This window comes from Platalea leucorodia, assembly GCF_965183815.1.
Source record: "Platalea leucorodia genome assembly, chromosome: 13".
Classification (NCBI taxonomy): domain Eukaryota; kingdom Metazoa; phylum Chordata; class Aves; order Pelecaniformes; family Threskiornithidae; genus Platalea; species Platalea leucorodia.
In genome coordinates this window covers 11,924,062-11,944,259 of record NC_138835.1, presented here as the reverse complement: position 1 = coordinate 11,944,259, position 20,198 = coordinate 11,924,062, and the positions used below count along the sequence as shown (strand labels likewise).

Here is a 20,198-nt window from a genome sequence, read left to right as displayed (position 1 = left end):
CTTCTTGCTTTGCTTCACGTTGTTGTTCTGTTTCTGGATTACACCAGAAGGCCCCTGGTCAGCTGCTCGGTTCGGGGTCAGCTCAAGGGTCCGTTCAATCCTTTTTCGTGATTTCTCTGAGAAGTGTCCTGGTCCTGATTTGATACCAAAGGAAACGTGAGCCCTTGGAGCACTCAAAGCAGGGAGAGCACAAAGGCGTCGGCGCACATCTGTCTAGGTATAGAGCAACTGTTATTTAACTCCACAAAGTCATTTGGCGTGCTGAGCTCACCCAAGCCTTTCCGACTGCGGGTTACTGCTTACTGAGAGCCCACGGTTTGGGAAGAGGATATTGCTTCGCTAAGAAGTGAGCCATAATCACAGTGCTGATTTCTCACCTTGGCAAGAAGCAAAGGGGCGACGGCGGAGCGTTAGACCAGCGCTGAATGCTTTTGACCCCCTGCGCACGCAGGCACCTACACGCACACCAGATGCACTGTCCTTCCCTACAATCCATCTCTGCCATCGATAGCTGCGACGAGTGCTGTGGTGCAAGGTGAAGGTATTCTGCAGCAGGCGGATATGAGTCATCTCACCTGCAGAAACTTCTTCCCAGCATCGAGTCACACAAGCCCTGAGACAGGAAAGTCTGGGTCCCCATCAATTCTGGGCATTATAAAGTCAATACGAAAAATCTGGCAGGTGGAGCTCATGCTGGCACCTCATTTTTAACTCCTCCAAATTGTCCTGGTCTTCTCGGCACCAAGGCTATGTGTTCTTTTTAATGGGGCTTTCATAAACCTTGTTCCAGGAACGAAAACAGCTGCCAGCACATGCAGCACCCCAGGGAAGACCCTTGCCTTTTTCCAGAGCACAGGAACGGAGCAGGGCTCTCCAGCTGCTTTGTGTGCTTGATGTGAAGCTGTGATGTTTGCGAGGGACTGAAGCATGAACTGCCCCGCTAACGCTAGCAGGTGTGAGTAACAAAGGAGAAGGAGGAAAAGGCTGATAATCAAAGAAAAAGAAAATAGCAAAAAGATAAACCCTCCTGAGCAGGCAGTGTGAGAAAGTATTAATGGTTAACTCTCTCTCATTGTGGAGTAAGAGGAAAAAATGCAATTGCAAAGGGACAGAGAAGTTTACCTTGCAAAGCAAATTTGTCATTTGCCCTGCCAGATTATCGTTGTTATTATTTGCTCTTCACTCTTTGAAAGATAAAGAGAAAGCATGCAAATGACCCTCAACTACAGGCATAACCCCCTCCCCGCAACCTCCCTGCCTGCGTCCTTGCACACACAAAAAAGAGGATGCTAAACACAGCCTTTGAAATTCAGGAGGATAATTGATTCTCTGACGCGTAGAAGCCCACAGGACTCCTGGGCGAGCACAGGTATAAAAAGAGGAGATGCACCTCCCTGGCAGCCAGAGGACAGCTGGGGGGAGATCCGAGAGCGTCCTCCCTGCTCAGCACGCGTCCCGCGTCCTGCCCAGGCACCGCGCGGAGGGGACGGACCCAGCAGGGCTCACAGAAGCAGCTCTAGAGAAGAAGTTGTATTCGCAACAGGGGAAGGAAACACCTGAGCAGGAGCCCATCTAGGAAGAGCTTGTTTTCCAAGGGAACAGTAAGTGTGAGTCTCTGTATGTGCGTTTAACAAGATAACGTCTATTTGGAAATTGGAGACAATTAAAGTACACTGAAATGCAATCAAAGCTGGCATCAGTAATTAGCTTTGCCAGGTACAATATCCTTTGTACCATACAAGATTTTTTGTACCAAGCTATAGAATGAAACAATAATTGAGCTATAGGATAAGTGCAAATCAATAGAATAAAACTATAGATGAGCCTTGTAAAAACGTGTTAGACGTTTACTAACTGTAGCACAGTTTTCCTTCTTTGCTATACTGATGCGAGTTCCTTCCTGGAAAATGAACGCTGTTTTACTCACCCGTCAATAAAACCGTGTTTGAGCCAAACCAAAGTGCGAAGAGAAGCACAACGGTGGGTTACGGATAACGCGGAGCCAGCTACAGCGAGGCAGAGTAAGGCACTTAAAAGGATTTCTGCTTTTCTAATGTAGTATTTCATAGTATAAAAGTCTGAACTTTATAAAACCGCAGGCACGGTAAAAGCTTCGTTTCATCTACACGGTGGTATTTCTAAAACTGATCAGGTTAAGGTTTCAGAAACAGTAAGAGACAGTTACCCCATCTCTCCAACACCATTGTCACGGTGCTGCTGTTAGCTGTTGCTGTTGCACAGGATGGAACGAAGCTATTACGCTTTATCTGCTGGAATGGCGCCAAAAGCTCTTCATCTTAAGGGGAATTTATTTATTAATCATTTTTTCACATGCTGCCAGAATGGAAAGTAAGGTGTCCCTCACCTCAGGAGAATTTCGAAGGTGACAAGGTTTTACAGAGCTGTCAGGCTGCCTGTACGCAGGGTGACACTTAAATTCCCTGGCTTCTCCTCTGAAATAGCAGACGCTTTGGGGAAGGGGTGTAGGATTTTCATTTCAGGCTCCTTCCTGAACAAAAAAAGGAGACAGAAATACCCAAGAAGCAGACTGTAGTGAAGGGAGAGAAGACAAAGCAAGACAGGGGAAGAAAGGCAAAACCAGAAACTAAAAAGAAAAAATTATCACAAAGAAACTAATAGCAGAGGAGAGAAAAAAAAAATCTCAAAGGGACAAAAAGTGATTTTGGAGGAAAACCCAGCATTCAAAGAAGAGAAACCAGATACAGAAAGAAAGTGGTAATCAGGGCTGTATCCTAGGAAGAAAAAAGGGAAGGAGACAGCATTGGACTAGGTTTGCTTTTAATTTACACTGATATTTCACTTCTCAGCTCACATCGCAACTTTCCTGGTACTGATTAAATCTCCTGGTTGGCACTGTCTATAGATGCTGGTGCCACAGTCTCCTGGTACCCCCTGGCAGCTGCTTTAGATCACTTCTGTCTAGAAAGAGATCTGATTTGGGATTTGTCTTGGAGATATTTAGGGGAGAGAGGCATAAAAGAGGCATGCTTTTTCAAGTTCAAATGAAAAAGAAGAAAAAAAAAAAAGGCAGGAAATTTGCCCTAAAACCTGGAGCCCTGTAAGTCTCTCTCAAAGTCACTTTTTTGTTTCTTCTGAGCGTTCCTTGGCTCTCTGAGGGGCCAGAGCGGTGCCGTAAGAGACCAAGGATCGGAGGTAGGGGATGCCACCCATGCGTTTGCAAGAGGCTCTGCTGGAGCCAGGAGCAACGGCGCTGCTCCCAGGGGAAGAGACGGGGAAGCTGCTGGGCCCCCGGCTGGGAGCACGAGCAGCTGGAAACAGGGACCGGGCTGAGAATGAGTTTGTGATAAGAAACCCCATTCCTTAGTGCACTGCCTTGCCCACGTCTGTCCATGCACTTCTGACGGTGCCATTAATTCTGTTTTTAACTTCCATGGTATCAAGATCGGCCCTGCTTGCATAAGCACCAGTCCTTAATTAGCCTTCCCCCCTTTCAGGAGAAGTGGACAGCTATGTCCGAGCAGAAACACACAGCTCACTGCTGACGTTTCCCATCAGAACGGGCCCCCTCCTGCCACCACCATCAGTAAAACCCGCTGCCTGGAAAGCTCGCTTGGGAAATTAGAAACCCAACCAAACCCCTTCCATTTGGAAACTGCTCTTTTTGCAACCAGGTATTGTTATACATTTGAAAGGGTTTTTTTAAAACAAGATTCTAAAGTGGTTTTTTTTTCTCATGGGGATCAAACATCTTTCTGCTCTTTTCTTGTGTAAAATAAGACAGGGAATAGGGAAACTTGATATTTTAAAGATTTCTATCCACATTCTTAAAGAATCTTTTTTGAGCAAAAGATCAATCGCTTTCAGTCAAAACTCTGGAAGAGCGTTCACTGAAATACCTTCCTACTGTCCCTCGCTTCCAATGACAAAAGCATCGCGTTCAGCTCCGGAGGGCGTGCGACCTCAGACGACTCTGTCCTGAGTCATTCGCAGCACGCCCGCCAGCCCCAGGACGGCGAAGCTCCGCAGCCGTCTGTCAGAGGACGGACACACGGCTCAAGCCCGCCTCACCTTCCACCGAAGCGGGTGCCGGGAGCTGCGTAGGCGCCTCGCCGAGCAGCGGGGGCTCCTCTCGACACAGCACCAGTTCAGCTCTCCCGAAGGGACGTATTTCGGTCCAGTGCCCCCTCTCCCCAAGCACAGACTAAGGGAGCAGCCTGCATTTTGTTTAGGCTAATCAAGCTCAGCACCGTTGCCTCCAGTGTTTGCCAGGGTTACCTCTGGGCTGATAATACCCCTCTGCCCAGGAATTTTATTTGGATTTCCCTATTTCTCCCCAATCTCTGGACAGCAGCAAGGCAGCCCAGTCGGCTGTTACGCGCGGACCTGTGCCGTACAGCCATGTGAGCCCACACACGTCGCGGGAGAGCGGAGGGCAGGAGGGGTCCCAGGGGCTGGTCACAGATAGTCCTCTGCAGGTGGTGCCCTTGCTTTTGGCAGCCCCTGCTAACTGCCACCCTCCAGCTTCCAGGTGCTCTTACGCTGGTATTTACAGCCCATGCAGTGGTCCCTGGGGTCTGCCCCAGCCTGAGAGCTCTCCTTCAACCACGGCGGGGGGACAGGTCAATAAGGGGGGCCCACAGCATGAAACCCTGCTGATCAGCCCTGCTTCCCGACCCAAGAGGGGTCACAGACAGCCACTGCTCCCAGGAATCGCACACCCTAGCAAAGATTTTGCCATGTCAAGACATCTCTGCATTGGGAAACACCATAACCACAAACACGAAGGCACGTTTCCAGTCCCTTCGTGCCGATAAGTGAGCAGGGGGACTGAGGACACAAAGGCGGCACTTGGCCTCCCCTCCTGGCCCTGAGCATCTCACTGCCACTGACTCAGACTGCTCTGTATTTCAGGTGACCCCAAAGGGTGGAAGATGCTGGATAAGGCCACCCTGCTCCTGTTCCTGCACTTAGTCGCATGCTCCATCTCCTCTCCTCTCTACCCAGCTCTCAGGTAAGCTGCCGAGTGTTTTATCCACGCTGTCATTCCCTGCCTCATCTCTGACCTTGTGCAAAATACGCATGTGCCAAATTAAGGTTGCCAGCACTTCTGAAAGCCAGATGAACTGTATGTGTGTTGGTAAACCTACTTCTTTACCTTGGCTTAATTTTTTGGGAACGCTGCTAGCCTAGGGGTGGTTTCCAAAGAAGGCAGGCACCTGACATGGAATATTTCAGCGCAAGCAGTTGGTTTTAGAATGGAATGCTGTGTCCTATAAAGGGAAATCTGGCCATCTCCAGAGCAGCCAGCACCTCCATCACTGATTAAAATTTGTGCCTGCAGGCCACCTGCATTGAAATCAGAACTGCAGATATTCTAGTACATCAACCCAACAGCTGCCTATTAATATTTCAAGTATTTCCTTGTCGACTGTTAGAAGTTGTAATATTACTTCCTACCAGTACAAATTGATGGAAACACAAAATTGAGTATTGAGTTCTATAACGTGGATTTGCAATGTCCCATAGAAAATGCTTTAACCTTGTGCCAAAGCCATGGCATAACGATACCAGAATCACTGGAATATTGCTGCAGGATGCTGGGAGCTCAGCGAGGGGGGAAGTGTGTTTGGGGCAGCTCTATCAACCATCTTTTCACTGATGAAATAGCTTCAGGGCAGTTTCTAGCTGGGGAGAGTGACAGACAATACTTGTATTGCTGATGAGATGAGGATGGCAAAAGGAGAAAGAAAAAGCAGGAGAACAGGGAGTAGCGGTCAAGAAGACTGATCACGACTGGCAATTGAGCATGTCTCGCGGTATGCCTTGGGTTTGTCTTGCAGGTACAGTCCAGAGCCAGTTGCTGGCAAGGCCGTGAACTTCCAGCTACAACACAGCAGCCCACTGCAGAGCCATAACCCCTTGGCAGAGGAACAGGAGGAGGAGGGTTTGTTAACAGACCCCACTGAGAAAAGGTTTGTACCTCACCTCTCAGCCCCGCTGCAGCAAGAGTACGCTGGTTACGATCTTCCCCCAGCCCGGGAACAGACCAGCAGGTCACTTAGTCCCACCAGCACCACAAAGTCCAGACTCCAGGAGAACACACCTGAGCCCTGCAACCAGAGCAGAAGGCTGGGACCGTGCCAGCTCTCACCATCACCCACGTCCAGAGCCACGTCCTGCTGTCCCCCAGCAGCAGGGACATACTGACAAGGGCAGGGTCACAGGCCCAGCGCTCCTGCAGGGAACATAATTTTCCACCGAGCTCTGGGAATCGATGTGTACGGTTGTTAGAGCCTCTCCCTTCCACCCCTGCCAGGATGGAGGATTCTGTCTGAAGCAGAGGACTCATCTTTACAACAGTGGGGACCAGCGAAGTGGCTTGTGCTTCCCTTACCCATGGATTTTTGGGAACCTGGGACTAACCACAGGCTAGAGACCTGCTGGAGGCTGCTGCCACCCTGTCCCAGCCACAGCCCTCCCAGGAGGTGCCCGTGCTGCTGCAGAGCACAGGAATGTCCCAGCCCCAGCTCTGCCTCTCCCAGCCTGTGGTTTTCCTCCTCCTTCCCACTGGTTCTCTGACCTCACCTTTGGTTTGCAGGCACTTCTCCTTATTTGTTTTAGTGTGGATACTGATTAACAGACATTTTATTTTGCCTGCTGCCTCCCTGTCAAGACTGAGCTCCCTCAAATCCTTTTACCCTCCAACACTAACACAGCCCAATACCAAGAGGCGTTTGCTATGGTTACCTAGCAGTGCTACATCTGGAGTATTTTGCCATCTGAAACACCCATTTCTCACCTAGAAGGTTCATTGCTAGCTCAAAGAGCACACTTTGTGCTTGTCTTTCACCCCTAGGATGCAACGCCATGCTGATGCCATATTCACTGACAACTACCGGAAATTCCTGGGGCAGATTTCCGCCCGCAAATTCTTACAGACCATCATTGGCAAGCGGCTTGGGTAAGCCACAGCACTTTGCTGTCCTAGGGCTAATGTTTTGTTTATTACACTGGGCAGTTTTCATGCACGTAGCAGAAATAGCAGCCTTCCACTGCAACAGAAGCAATCTCTCCTGCCGTGCCACATCCCGAAGGGCATCCTGCATCCGTATGTCTCGGATCCCCCTAATCACAACTATCATTAAGCAGCCTAATTAATCCTTTCCTCCGAGGCTATAAGTGTCAGATCAGCTGAGAGCTCTACCATAATATCAACAAGCAATAATATTTGCAAATAATAGTTACAATGATCATTCACAGGTAGGAAACAGTTATCCCTGGCCTGGTTTGAACACAGAAAGCAGCCTCTCCACTACCACTCAGGTAGCTGTGGCTAAATAGATCAGTGACTGCCACTAAATATGACCAACTAGTCAGATGCAAGCCAGTTCTGATCCCTCTCCTAACACAGGAGCAAATACAGCTGACCAATTTCTTACCGACATGACGCAGAACAGTCCCAGGCTCAGACCCAGTAGGTTCCCTTGCCGCACTGCTCAGCCTGAGCCAAACTTTGAGCGAGGGACTAAAAAAAGCACCTCTGAGACAAAGATGTTTCTCATCTTTGTGTAACAGAAGCAGCGAGAGCAGCCCAGGAGAAGGGGTGCACGAATTTCTGACAAGGCGCCAGTCTGACAGCATCCTGATGGACAGCCGCTACCACCAACAGATGGTACTGAGGGACTTCCTGGGAGCCATTCTGCAGAATCAAAGGTAGGTGGGAATCAGTTTATTATCTGCTCACCGCAGGAACAAGACAAGATCTTTATTGCTGTCTGGCTTCCAGATGTGAAGCTACTGGATTAAGGATCATCTTTCAGATACACACAGAGAAAGAATAAAGCTCTTACCTGACCCCATAACCCAGTCCTTCCCTTGCACGGGCAAGTAGGGTGCAGATAAGGAACAGCCTGTCCTGAGCCAGCCCGCACCACGCACACTGTGCTGTCTTCTTACCCTCATAATTCAGTAAAATAGCAGCAGAAAAAATAATTTCTCTCTCAATCCCAATTATGCCATCAGTGCCCTGTTCTCTTCTTTCACAGGCCTCAGGACATCAACAGCAGTCAGTTAGAAGGCTTTCCCAGCACCCTGCCTAAGCTCATATAAATATTTCTCCCTTTTTCATCTCCCCATGCTCTGGTGAGTACCATTCCCCGCTCAATTCTGTACCTAAAACACTGCTTCCGTGCTGCTCAAGCAGTTTGAAGGCTCTCCTTCAGCAAAGCCGACTCCCACTGCTGTCCATGAAAAAGGGTGCTTGCTGCAATTTAAGGGGAAAAAACTCCTAATCAATTTTGTCAAGTACCTCAAGTCCTGTTAGTCTGAACAGATAGACCACAAGCGTTGTGAAGCCACATGTGGATGTCCAGGAACAGGCTTCCAGCAACCAAGAGCAGCCTTGTAAAGCTATCTGAGACTGTGTGCCAAGCTAGGCTAAAGGCAGACAAAAGTCTTCCCCCAGGAGCAGAACCTGCTTCTAGATCCCTGGGACATTTCAGGTTTTCCCTGCACTGAATAGGAGAGGATGTCTTACTGTTTTCTGTACCCCTCGCTCCTGAAAATAGTCACCTGGAACTTGAATTACGCTCTGAATCTTGCCAGCCCTGGGGGACCGAGAGCCAGCAGACAGTCCGTCCTTGGGAATACCTTGACTCGTACAAATGTCAGTTGTCCTGTTTGAAGCAACCTCATCTTATTCCTCTGTCCCGTAGAAATTAAGCCTGTCCAACCCTCGCCAGCACGATATAAAGGGATGTGGAGAAACCTGTGTACATAATAATTAAAAAGGGGTCTGGGGAGGGGCAAAAATCAGAACTTTACATAAAATCGTGCCTATGGATGCAGCTGGGAGAGCATGGCATTTCAGCATCTCTCTTGCCATGCTTGACTTGGTTACCTTTCCACAAATAACATCAGCCAGGAAAAGCCTCCAAAGAATGAAGAAACTTCCCTGTGTGCTCATAAATTTTTCTCATAATTCTCTTTTCCTCCTGCTTCCATCTAGAATAATTCAGAGCTCATGGATCTAACTGTACAGTAAGCCCTTCACAGCAATGAAGACATTCCCGGATGTGACCAGCTGGAAACCGATTCGTATTCTCCTCAGATCTGTTCAAAGGAATGCATTTCTGATGCACTACTTAATTTACTTCAGCCTTTACAATTTAACTCCCCTCTCTAAATACTGGTCTGTGTATTGAATCAGAGGGAAAAAAAAATACCTCCATGGTTTAACCTCAGGCTGCTTGACACACAAAGACTAAAACAACCAGTACACTTGTAATCCTGGGGACATATTGTCTACTAATTAAGGCTTTCAAATCACGAAGCGTAGCAAAATTTCTGCCAAGTCATCATTCTGTTTGAGGGCCTGATTAATAAACATGAGGCCACCAAAAGGCACCTTTAGGCAACTTAGTAAATTGATTACAGCTTCCTCTAAATAGATGCTGATGGCACAACCACACACAGAGCTCAGATCAGGGCAAGGTAAGACACGAATCCACACGTCTACCACCCATCGGAAACGCCGCTGTGGGCTGCTGCTGTCTGGCTCCTTGATACAGAGCCCTGGCAGCAAAACTGAGCTCTAAAAAGCTCAGCTACAGTTACTGCTCAGCCTTGAGGTGTTCAAGCTGAAGCTACAGCTCTGCTCTGCAAGAGTTAAAGGAGATCCCTGTGCATCAGATTGGGCTGTCGCTGTGTTTTAATTCAACGTGCCATCCAGTGGCTCTGAACTCCACCGTGGCTAGGGTTACAACTGTAAATGTTTTCAAAAAAGTAAGTTATTAACCCAGCGATCTCACACAGCTACTTCCTTCCCTGTCACCCCAATTCTCCTGTTGTTTGTGTAATAACTATGTCTTCAGAACTGTAAATAACCTCAGGATGGGGTCTGCTTTCCCATCATTAGCAGGAAATAAAAGTTGTTCTAAATAAACCTGTCCAACAGCAGGTCAAGATGGCTCTTTGTCTGTTGAGATGTTAGTTTCTTGATTCTGGGCCCGGAATAGAAGATGTCACTCAAAGACAGCGGTCAAGTGCACCAAGGATGACTCGGAGCTGTGCTGACGAAGGCACCAGGTCCAGCACCAGTAACTCAAGAGCAGGCTGGAAATACAGTGGCATACATATATACATTAAGGCCTCTGAAACCATCCCTCCTTGTACCTGAACAGCTCCTTGATAGTCTCCAGTAGATATCATCTCATTTTTCCACAGGTGACCATGTTTTAGGACAGCGGGCTCCAGGATGCATGGAAATGAGCTCATACTTGCATCAAATCCCTGAAGATTACATTCTCCCTGTTCAGGTTTTACAATTCCAGCACTATGAAAATATTACCAACTGCCCAGCAGGCTGGGAAGCAACGAGGGGATGTGGAGGGAGATCAGTGGAGCTGCGACAGCAGCAAGCGCACTAATGGGTAACCTGTTCCCCTTCTGCAGGCAGGCAGCTGGCACAGCGGGACGCAAGCCATCCTTCTGCTTCACAGTGCAGCTGGACAGAGAACCACAAAAGAAAAAACAACCTCCGTAGGCCTCGTTCAAAATGTGTTTGTAAACCTGTTCTGTAACAACTAACACACTTGAAGCCATTAGGACTTGCTCCAAGGAAAAAAAAAACCAAATCCGTTTCCTAAAGTAGTAAATAAACATGGTGATAAAAAAAATTAAAATTCCGTTAAGTGGCATAAAACCTATATGCAAACACTAGATTGGATAACCCAAATAAAACTAAAAGACCTATCAAAAACACTTTTGGAAAGACCTAAGTCTGTATGATTAAACAGTTGGGTGAGTGCAGCTATTTGGAATAAAAGGGAAAGTTCAGTTTGCATCAAAATGAGGAAACAAATGCTCCAACTCTGGGAGATAAATATAAAAACAAATAAAGCAAACCAGAAAATGTCTGAGGAATAAAAGGCCAGAAGAATAAAAACCTTTCCTAACGCGTAGCCAAGGAGGTAGGAAATCGATAGCAACACGCACAGCTTAGAGAAGATACATCACAGTAGCACTCCATGATTTTCTTTTTGCATCTGTGCTCTCCTTGGATAACGTGCCAGAGCTCTACAGGGAAAGCACTGGGGGATCTGTCCTAGCATGAAGCATCAGCAGAAAAACTATAAGCCAAAGCTGATGAGTGAGCCGTAACAAAATATGAGGCTCAAAAAGAACTCACCAGAGTGAAAAGGAATTCCAGGGTAAAATACTACAAATAGTAGCTTAACTATTTCTTGCTTAAAACTCCTTTAGTCCCAGAGGACTTTAATGCAGCATGAGATCAGGTTTTTGAAGGAGCACTGAGGAGGTTAAAGGAGTTCATTAAACCCCTATGGCGCCCAGTACAGTGTTCACAATGAACAAAGGGGTAGGAACTACTACAAAGAGCAGAAACAGTGAGCTAAGTGTGAACAACTGCAGCGCGGAAGAGGCAAGATGGCTTTTATAAAGTGGAGTCATGTCTCACACATGTGAAGTTCTTTGGAGGATTCGGCTCCACACCCTTTATCCACATGCTTGCTGGTTGATATAATTTTCTTGGATCTCCAAAAGACATTCGATAAAGTTCCTTTGCCAAAAGGCCTTTAAAGAAACTAGTCTGACACGGGACAAACAGGAGCCAACACATAGATGCAGGGGAGGGAGCAACTGTTAAGTTTCCCATGTGGAAGTTACTCATCAGGAGGAGATTTTAGCCTTTGGTTATTACGTTCAGTGTGTCCTTCAATAAAGCCCAAGTCTGCTGCCTCTATGCTGCCTACCGGTCTGGAAAGTAGTAATTAATCGAGAAGTTAGAGCTCAAATAACTCAAACATGGCCACATGGCAACCAGCAGATCCCTGGCATTTGGTCTCACAGAAGAACAGAGGCAATAACCTCAATCAAAGTTGTATTTGGAGTGAAAAGGTTACTTCCAGAAGCTGGAAAGAAAGTGAACCCAACTCAAGGGACCCACCAAACCTGCCAGGGTCAGACGCAGCCAGGCACGCCGGCACTGCAGCTGGCTCCCCGCAAGGGCCAGGCCCCCAGGACTCCTCCTGCCTGAGCCCCGAGGGCCCACAGCAACTCGGCACAGCCCAGCCCGGCGCCATCCTGAAGGCAGAGAGAACAGCCGTTAGCGGAGAAATGCGGGTGACAGCGTCGCACAAGCGACAGGCAGGAGTGGGAAGTCCTGTCCCCGTCCCCCCGATAAACACGTCCCTCTGGGAAAGGACATGAAAGAACAGGAAGCTTCACGCAGCAATGACTCACACACAAAATCACCCACCAGAAAAAGCTCTTTTCATTCTCATGTGAGCCCAGCTTCCAATCACAGCCTCAGAGAGCCAAAAAACAAAATTCAGGACCATTCTTTCCTCTTTATTCACAAATTGTTTAGGATGAGGAGAGGGCACCTGGGGAAAGGTAGAATTGTATTTTCTTCTTCCTCTTTTTCTAAAGGAAATTCAAACGTCCTGGGAGAAAGAGGGGGGAGGATCCAGGGAAGAAAGGATTTTCCGGATTCATATGAAAAGCACTCAAGGAGCATGAACACAACGATGAAAATCACATTTTTAAAAAAGCTATAACTGGCACCCTTTTGACTTAATATATAAAAAAAATAATCTGCTTCTGCCTTCCTTCTTCTGGTCTTTCAGTTATTTATTCACTTCTGTTCTGAAGGCATTTGCTTTGTTTTTCCCCGTTTCTTCCATTCTTCTGGTACTAGTGTGTCCTGGAAAGAAAAATCCAGAAAATTAACTCTTCCAGGCAACAAAGCACTTGCTTGCACAGTAAAAATGTCCCCAGACCCCTCATTCTCTCTCAAAGGAAGCTTGTCAGATAAGCTTCTCAGAGGAAGCTTATTGGGGTGATAAAACCAGTACTGCAATGGAAGGGAGGACTGAATTCAAGGAGGATGGAAATGGTCAGACAAAATGAAGGTTAATTTCTGGTGCAAAAGGGATGAATGAGCCTTGTAAAATACGGAACTGAACAAAAAAGCAGGGCTGAACGCAAAGCCTGCGGGTACCTTAACCACTCCTCTACTTTAAATAGGGCCCATCTATCCACTTGGAATCATCTGGTCCATGTAAACACAAAGAAAAGATCTTCACATCCCCAAGATGAAGTAATCTAATGTGGGCACAGCAGACCCATCTTTTTGGGGCCCTTTTCTCTTCAAGACGCCAGACACAGGCATAGCTATGGATGCTGAGCACTTGACAGTCCAGCCCCAGAAGCTGGTAACAATACAGTCTTAACTGACATGTATCTGGAGCATCACAAAACCCAGCAATAAGGAAAAATGTTTGTGACTGCGCATGGCAGCAAAACCTAACTTACGCTTTGTGGATAGTAAGTTATTTGCAAGATCTTCCAGGATTACTCACAGCCCACGGGGAATTAAGGAGTTAACATACCAGGCTGAGGAACAGAAAACATGCAAGCTGTGGAGAACACACTTGTGAGGCACGTGTTAACAGGCCACTAAAAAGTTGAAACCACTGGCCCAAAGCTATAGTAAAAAGAAGCGGCCGGGGACCAGAACAGCCCCAGCAAACACAGCCAGGGTGCAGCCAGCATTCATCTACTAGAACAAGTGACAGCCATCTCCAGTTACTTGTCATAGCTTGTTCTGTGCTCAAATACCTGAAAACACGCCAGGGAGAGAAGAGATAGTAACAGGGTGCTTTTCTATGGGACACGATGCCAAATTCTCCATAGGTGATTTTCATGAAACCATCCTCCATACTATCTGATCCGCAGACAGGAGCTTATACCACAGCGCACATCGTTTCTGCGACACAGCCACCCACGCTGGTTTTGTTTTGCACCACAAAACCGAGCTCCGTTCAACGCACTCTGTGCGTGTGTGCCTGGAGCACTGACTATGAACATGAGAGAAAGCAGATGCTCATGAAAGGTACCAGTGCAGCTTGTTGTGATTTCAGTCCCATCACAGGGCTTGTCCCAGATGCTCTCTCCCTTCCCCAAAATAAAACAGTGCACTGACCGAGACATGAAGCCACACACACACACACATTCAGAATTGGGCAGCATGCAGACCAGCAGGCAGTTCTGCCTCCTACGCCACTGTGGATATAGCAAACTGGGACCTTACCTGCTCAGAATGAAAGGAAACGAAGGGTTTTGCACTGGTAAATGATAATGGAGACCTATCAGGTGATTGTATTGAACGGAGGGGGCTGGCTGCTGCTGCTGCCGCTGACTGAGCCATCGCCACCAGTTCAGTCTAACAGGAGGGTGAACCCTGGATTGAGTTGTGTTCTCAGCTGAATGATGCGGTGCTGACCTGGCTCTGCTGCACACAGAGCTCTCACCACCCCAAGTGAGGATGTAATTCAGAGTGCCGGGCAGCTGAATAACCAGAATACTGCAGATGGGCATAGGCAGTACCAACGGCAGGATGGGAACAGCCCAGATATCAGCCATTTTCATCATGTTCTCCAGCCGACGTTACTAATAATTAATTTACAGGAACAACACTGCTTAAACTAGGTTTATTTCATCACTTGATAGCTGCTTGGTGCCCAAGACAGCATATTCACATGGGCACATATTACCATACAGACTTCAGGTGATTAAGGAAATCACAGAAAGGCAGTTTAGTCTCAGAGGACACGTACTGCTAATATGCAAACCCAGCTGCAGCCAAGGACACCCAAGGACTGATTTAAAGCCCAATGAACGATGTTGGAAGGAAGCAGCTTCAGCTCAGATATCTTTTCGCACAAGGAGTGAGCGATGATGTGAAATGAAACAGGCAGCATGCCCAGGAAAGGCAAATTCCAAAAAAGGCCCTTACTTCTAGAAGAGCTGGTCACTAGCAAAACCCCCTTTTACCGCAGCGTTCTATACTTTGCCAACCTACTGCTCTGCTCTGCAGCGATCCTGCCAAAAGGAGAGAGGAAGAAAGGTTCAGAGAAGATAGGAAGGAGGAAAACAGCCCTGCTCCAGGAGCCAGAGCCAGCGACAGAAATGCAGAAAGCAAAACCAGGCCTTCTGGTAACTTCTGTAAAAACATGGTTTATACAGTCCCCCTTCCCACCCCCGCCAGCAGTCCCCATAGTGGAACAGCAGCTTTGCCTCAAAGTGCAATCTAGTTAATTATCACTGCACTTCAACATCTGAGACAGGCTAGCAGCACGTTAACAAAAAGATGTCTGTTTGAACTTTAAAGTCATGTACAAAGGGTTTAACTTTAGCCTAAGGTAGAAGTTTTACTTTCAAATTTGCCATTGTAGTTGCAGCTTCATGTCATTTACAGTGAAAAAGCATACAGACACCCCCTGCAGTGTTTTGAAGTAGGAACCAACCACCTGCATTTATGTGCTAACAGAAGCCCTGGTTGAGTGAAGACACTTAGAAGTAAGCTTCATTGTATTCTTTTTTCCCTAAATCTGTATCCTAGGCAATCTGTAATTAATAATGATTTTATCATTACTCTTTAAATTAAAAAGGAAATATTATTAAATGACATAACACAGCACCGTTGGCAACAAAATCCCAGTAGGAACTGTTATGCTAACAAGAGAAAGTGCCACAGTGGAGAGGGCTGGACATCCAAGGCAGCAAGGCTGAGAAAGCTGGGAGGATGGAACGGAAAGGGTTGACTACAATAATCACCCTCCCTGCTACAGCCATGCAAGTAGAGATGTTTTAAAGACAACAAATCATTGCAAAACCCCTGAAAATTATATTCCTGTGGGGTTTTTTTACAGCTCTTGTCCTGGTTTTAATACAGTGTAATCAAAAAAGTGAGAACCCAGGGATATCTATGCAAATAGGTATGCAAGGATACACAACTCCTAGTGGCTCAAAAAGGGGAAAGCAAGAAAAGCACAGGTTTGACAGCAAAGCAGGTCAATAAGATCATCTTCAAAGCCAAACTCTACGTTAGTACAAAAGGGCTAAAATATGAAAACCCCATGTGGCAGAAGTGAAGGAAAGGGAACGGTTCGACCTCTAATTAATGCACTGTATTGGCAGCTTGGGTCAGCAAACTGCCTGCAGGCTGCCTAAGCCATGGCACATTCACAAGACACTGCGTGGCAGAAGACACAAGTGTGAAGAATCAGTCCAATGCCGGTACAGAAATGAATGTTGTATCCCTACCATTTACCAGAATTTTCCCTGGTTTTGCTTGCCCGTGTTGCACTTTGTCTGTTGCTGCACACCTCCAATAAGCATCTGCTTCCCTTTTCTCTATAATCGCCACTTAGGTAGGGGAAGACAGCACTAAGATACCCCCACCTTTACTTTCCTCATCTTGAAATTCATCTCACAAGCACAGCTACAGAAGAGTTGGGCCTCTTCTGCATTTATAGTGGCTTTCGTTATCTAACAATACCGTAAGAGCTTGATATATCACGTAGTAAAACAAATTTGCCAGTGAATGCATCTCGCCAAATGTGGGTTTTCCCATGTCAAAGTGCACATACTTCCACCCTTTGCTTTCTCCGTGTGCCTGATCGCTTCAGCAAGCGGCCACACGGACCGTTCTCTCTGAAGGAGCAGTTAGCTCTATCTCGGTGAGAGCAGCTCCCTGCCCTAATCAGTGGGAAAGAAAGCAGGACCAAGCAGCCCATCCCCACATACAAGATCCAAGAGCCAAGAGCATCCTTCATTACTGTATCGGTTACTGACACAGGATAGCATCAATGTGATCTCCTCCACACTGATTTTAAAAGCAGCTCCCACCAACGCCTCCATCCCTGGCTTACCGTTTTACTGCTTTCTGAGCCAGCATCCTGTTGCCTGCCAGGAATGTGACGCCACCCAAAATGGCCAAGTACTTCAGAGTCTGGAACATGTTGAGCTGAGTCCAGTAGACATACATGAGTCCCAACATTGCTGTGAAAAAGAGACAGAGCCCATGGCTGAAATTGCATGTCAAAGATCAATGATTCGTTATCCTCAGAAGAATTATTACGTTGTACTGCCAGGCCTAAGCATTGGTTTTCTCTGAAGCTCTGAAATGGCAGATCTAAAGACTATACATTATTGCCAGGGGAAGAAGGCAGCTGAGTCTCCATACTGGAGAAAAATGTGACACTGATGGCTTGCAAGCAACCCTCTTGTGACAGAATTATGGACATATTATAGACATTAAGGGCTATTAAGGAGGAGGATACTCTGGATTTCAATAGAGGATATTAACCTTCGCACATGTGTAGAAGCTTACAGCTTTATAAAGCTTCCAAGGAAACTAGCTTGGATTAAGCAACATTCATTTGGGAAACAGTAGATCCAATGTTCTCCCAACCTGCTACGCTCTTGAAATTCTGTCAAGACAGTAAATAACCACGCAACCAAGGGCACAATAAAATTGATGAAAAAAAAATGGTCCTGCCAAAGAACAAGAGCAGCTTTCACAGGAAAAGCTTTACAGAAAAGATACAGACAGCAGACCTGCAGGTTTCAATCCCCACAGAAACTCCCTGCTTACAAAGGATAAACATGCAATAAAGAAAGTGTGACCTCTGGAAATAAGAAGTTCTATTAAGTACAGATAAATGGTGTGTGAGAGGAGCCCAGATAATGACCGCTGTTATAAGCTGATGGCCAAACAGGTTTATCACCATATTAACAATCATGAAAAGCAGGAAGGCAGATGAAAACAAGAGAACAAATGTTATGCTATTATGTCATTATAGTTAATAGACCGCAAGCCCATTAACCAGCAGGGCTCTCATCTGTAACTCTCAGGTGAGAAGGTCAAACAAAGCAGAAAGCCTCTGACACTTACCAGCATGTCCCATGTGAAAAACAATGGTGCTGGGAGCAAAGCTGAAGTTGGAGATGTTGGCACCTATCTTTATCCACTACAAGGAAAAGAAACAAAACCCAAGTTACCAACAGCCTTGTAAACAGAAGCTTTTATTTTAAACTTCAGTATCTTTCAAGCCTGTTTGCTTTAATTTCTTCAATGAATATGGTGTACTCTCTACAGAAGCACTTGTTTTCTATCACAAGAGGACAGAGCAGTAATTTTGCTAGAGACAGCACTGTTGAGCTCTGACAGTGAAAATTTCTCCTGCTGCTTCTGACTGACCAAAGGCAGTTCCTCGATTATCTTTCTTAAACTGATGAGAGGGTATTGCTCCAAATCTACATTCTCCAGAAAAATAAACATTGCTATTTCTACCCAGCTGAATTAATTTTTAATTAAAAGACAAAAAAGGTAAGGTTCTGGTTTTGGACTCAGCAAAACAACAGCTATAGATACAAGCTGTGTGCTCATAAAAACAATTTTAGTTTTTAGAGTACAAAAGAGAAAGGCATGAATGATGGAAAACAAGAGCAGTAGCAATGAGATTTTTCATTAAAGTGTCATCAACATGTATATTGTGAACTTCAGAGCCCAGTGGACACGACTACCTGAATGCCAGCTTTCAGCGAGACTAGCTAATGGGAAATTACTGCCAAGCAAGTAAAGGGATCGGTTTCATCCTCCAAATAAGGAGTAATTTAACTTGCCTAGATGAGATTTTTGTATTGCGTTAAGTTCAAAACACTGATCTGATGATACAGCGAATAACAGTAGATGTTTCAACTACAGACACACAAATGCCCATTACGTCCATAAATGGGAATCAATCTGATAGGATTAAGTAACGCAGATGTTACGATGGATATATTAAGTGCGAGGCAGAATCACTGCTTTTTTTCCTGTGGAAGTCTAACGATAGTTATAACTTAATCTGCCCACTGTTATTCAACATCCCTAGCAGAAGCACACTGAAGAAACTCACCCCACCTACTTCTACGTGGCAGCAGCCTTTTTCTGTTTTCACTATAAACTCAAAAAACCCCCCAAAAAACCAACAGTTTAAGAAAGAGACAATACCAGACCAACTCTCTGCACTGACATTTGCTAGCTACGACTGCAGCGCTGCTGTGCTAGTCATGATTAACCGAGTTATAATACGAAGTTTAGCTGGCCAACCTCCTAAGTGACCTTGGACTGGATGGGAAAAAGTTTTCTTCTTCTGTGGCCCAGTTCACTCACCAGAATGAGCAGCAAAAGCAGGGGGGAAAGAATCAATGCTGTGAAAGTGTTAGATACCACAGTGGGAGGCCTCTTCTCAGGTTCCCTGAAGAGGTGCTGCAAACAGACAAAACCAACTCATAAGCAGGAGTATTCCAACAGAGCAGCTCCCCAGAGGACCAGCTGCAGCCCTGGTGCTCTTCCCAGATGTTCCTCTGGAGGATGAGCATTCCTCTTAAGGCAAAGACTGACTCCTTAAAGTAGTGTCTATTCCAGTCTCTGCACATTTGATCTCTGGCACAGTTAACTTCTTGCACTCACAGAAGCACTTGTTAGCTTTTCATCAGCACAGATAGCTGGAATGAAGCAAGAGAAATCTTCAGAGGCAGAGAGCTTTCTGCGGTGCTTACCTAATCAAATTTTCATGTTTGAATCTTCTCAGTGACACCAGTTGCTCTCTCACAGGTAGGACACACAGCTTATTTATACATGCTCCAGAGGACTGCAACAAATTTCTTTCCATTAAGCAGTAACTCTGGTCTTCCTTTAATTACAGTACTTACACAGTATTTTTTTTTTTTTAATGAGAGATGACCTTTCAAAAATAAATTACGATGAGAATAAATAATACTAGTAGGACTAGCTCCCCCATCTCCGCACATAATTTTTGTTTTTGACTGTACCTGGATTTCAGGTTTGGGAACAAAGAGGTTCTTGGACTGGACTGTGGATGGTGCGTCCTCTTCTGGGAATTTAATCACAACATCAGCCTGAAATGAAATCGTGCAGCCTCATGAAGTTTGATCTTAATGTATTAAAAGTTGTATAAAACCTATACCATTACTGTGGCCTATTTCCTTATTTGTCAATCTATGATTGACATGATTTTTAAAGGAAACTAAGAAAAAGCCACCAGATTTTTTAAGAAGCAATTTCTCCTAAACAGAGGCAGTAATGCCATTCACCCATCACTAAGAACTGGACTTATTTCCAGCATAGCAAGCACAGAAAGGCTAAACCTTGAAGTGCTTGCTGTGAAACTACAATCAAACCCATAAATGTTCTGAAGTTTCTGTTCCACCACATGATGAAATGAATGTTCATTTCTATCTTGCTTTAATACCTACCTAAAAACTTAAAATGAACAGCAAACCTCAGAGCCCATAAATGGCCAAAAGGATTCTGGTTCACTACAAAGAACAAAACATTTGAG

At 46.0% G+C, this 20,198-nt stretch overlaps 2 protein-coding genes across 6 annotated transcripts in view; one reads left to right on the top strand and one right to left on the bottom strand.

Annotated features, from left to right (window-relative positions):
• Positions 1–58: 58 nt before the first annotated feature.
• Positions 59–20,198, bottom strand: part of RPN2 (ribophorin II) — a 32,611-nt gene continuing 12,471 nt past the window's right edge. The window contains exons 13-18 of one of the 5 annotated variants that reach the window (XM_082325844.1): positions 19,669–19,755; positions 19,007–19,102; positions 17,744–17,819; positions 16,719–16,848; positions 14,801–14,886; positions 12,331–12,706 (exon numbers count right to left, since the gene is read on the bottom strand). In XM_082325844.1, coding sequence (XP_082181970.1) covers positions 14,835–14,886; positions 16,719–16,848; positions 17,744–17,819; positions 19,007–19,102; positions 19,669–19,755 — 441 coding nt within the window. In that variant the 3' untranslated portion in view covers positions 12,331–12,706; positions 14,801–14,834. Of the gene's footprint in view, positions 135–8,139; positions 8,246–12,330; positions 12,707–14,800; positions 14,887–16,718; positions 16,849–17,743; positions 17,820–19,006; positions 19,103–19,129; positions 19,342–19,668; positions 19,756–20,198 lie in introns of those variants that run through there. The other 4 variants (XM_082325845.1, XM_082325843.1, XM_082325846.1 and 1 more) reach the window with 4 other exon arrangements.
• GHRH (growth hormone releasing hormone) lies at positions 3,679–8,091 on the top strand (the record flags this gene model as incomplete). Its single annotated transcript, XM_082325848.1, has 5 exons — positions 3,679–4,993; positions 5,823–5,954; positions 6,839–6,943; positions 7,558–7,695; positions 8,028–8,091. Exons 1-5 carry the CDS (start codon positions 4,914–4,916, stop codon positions 8,089–8,091), a joined length of 519 nt encoding a protein of 172 aa, XP_082181974.1. The 5' UTR covers positions 3,679–4,913.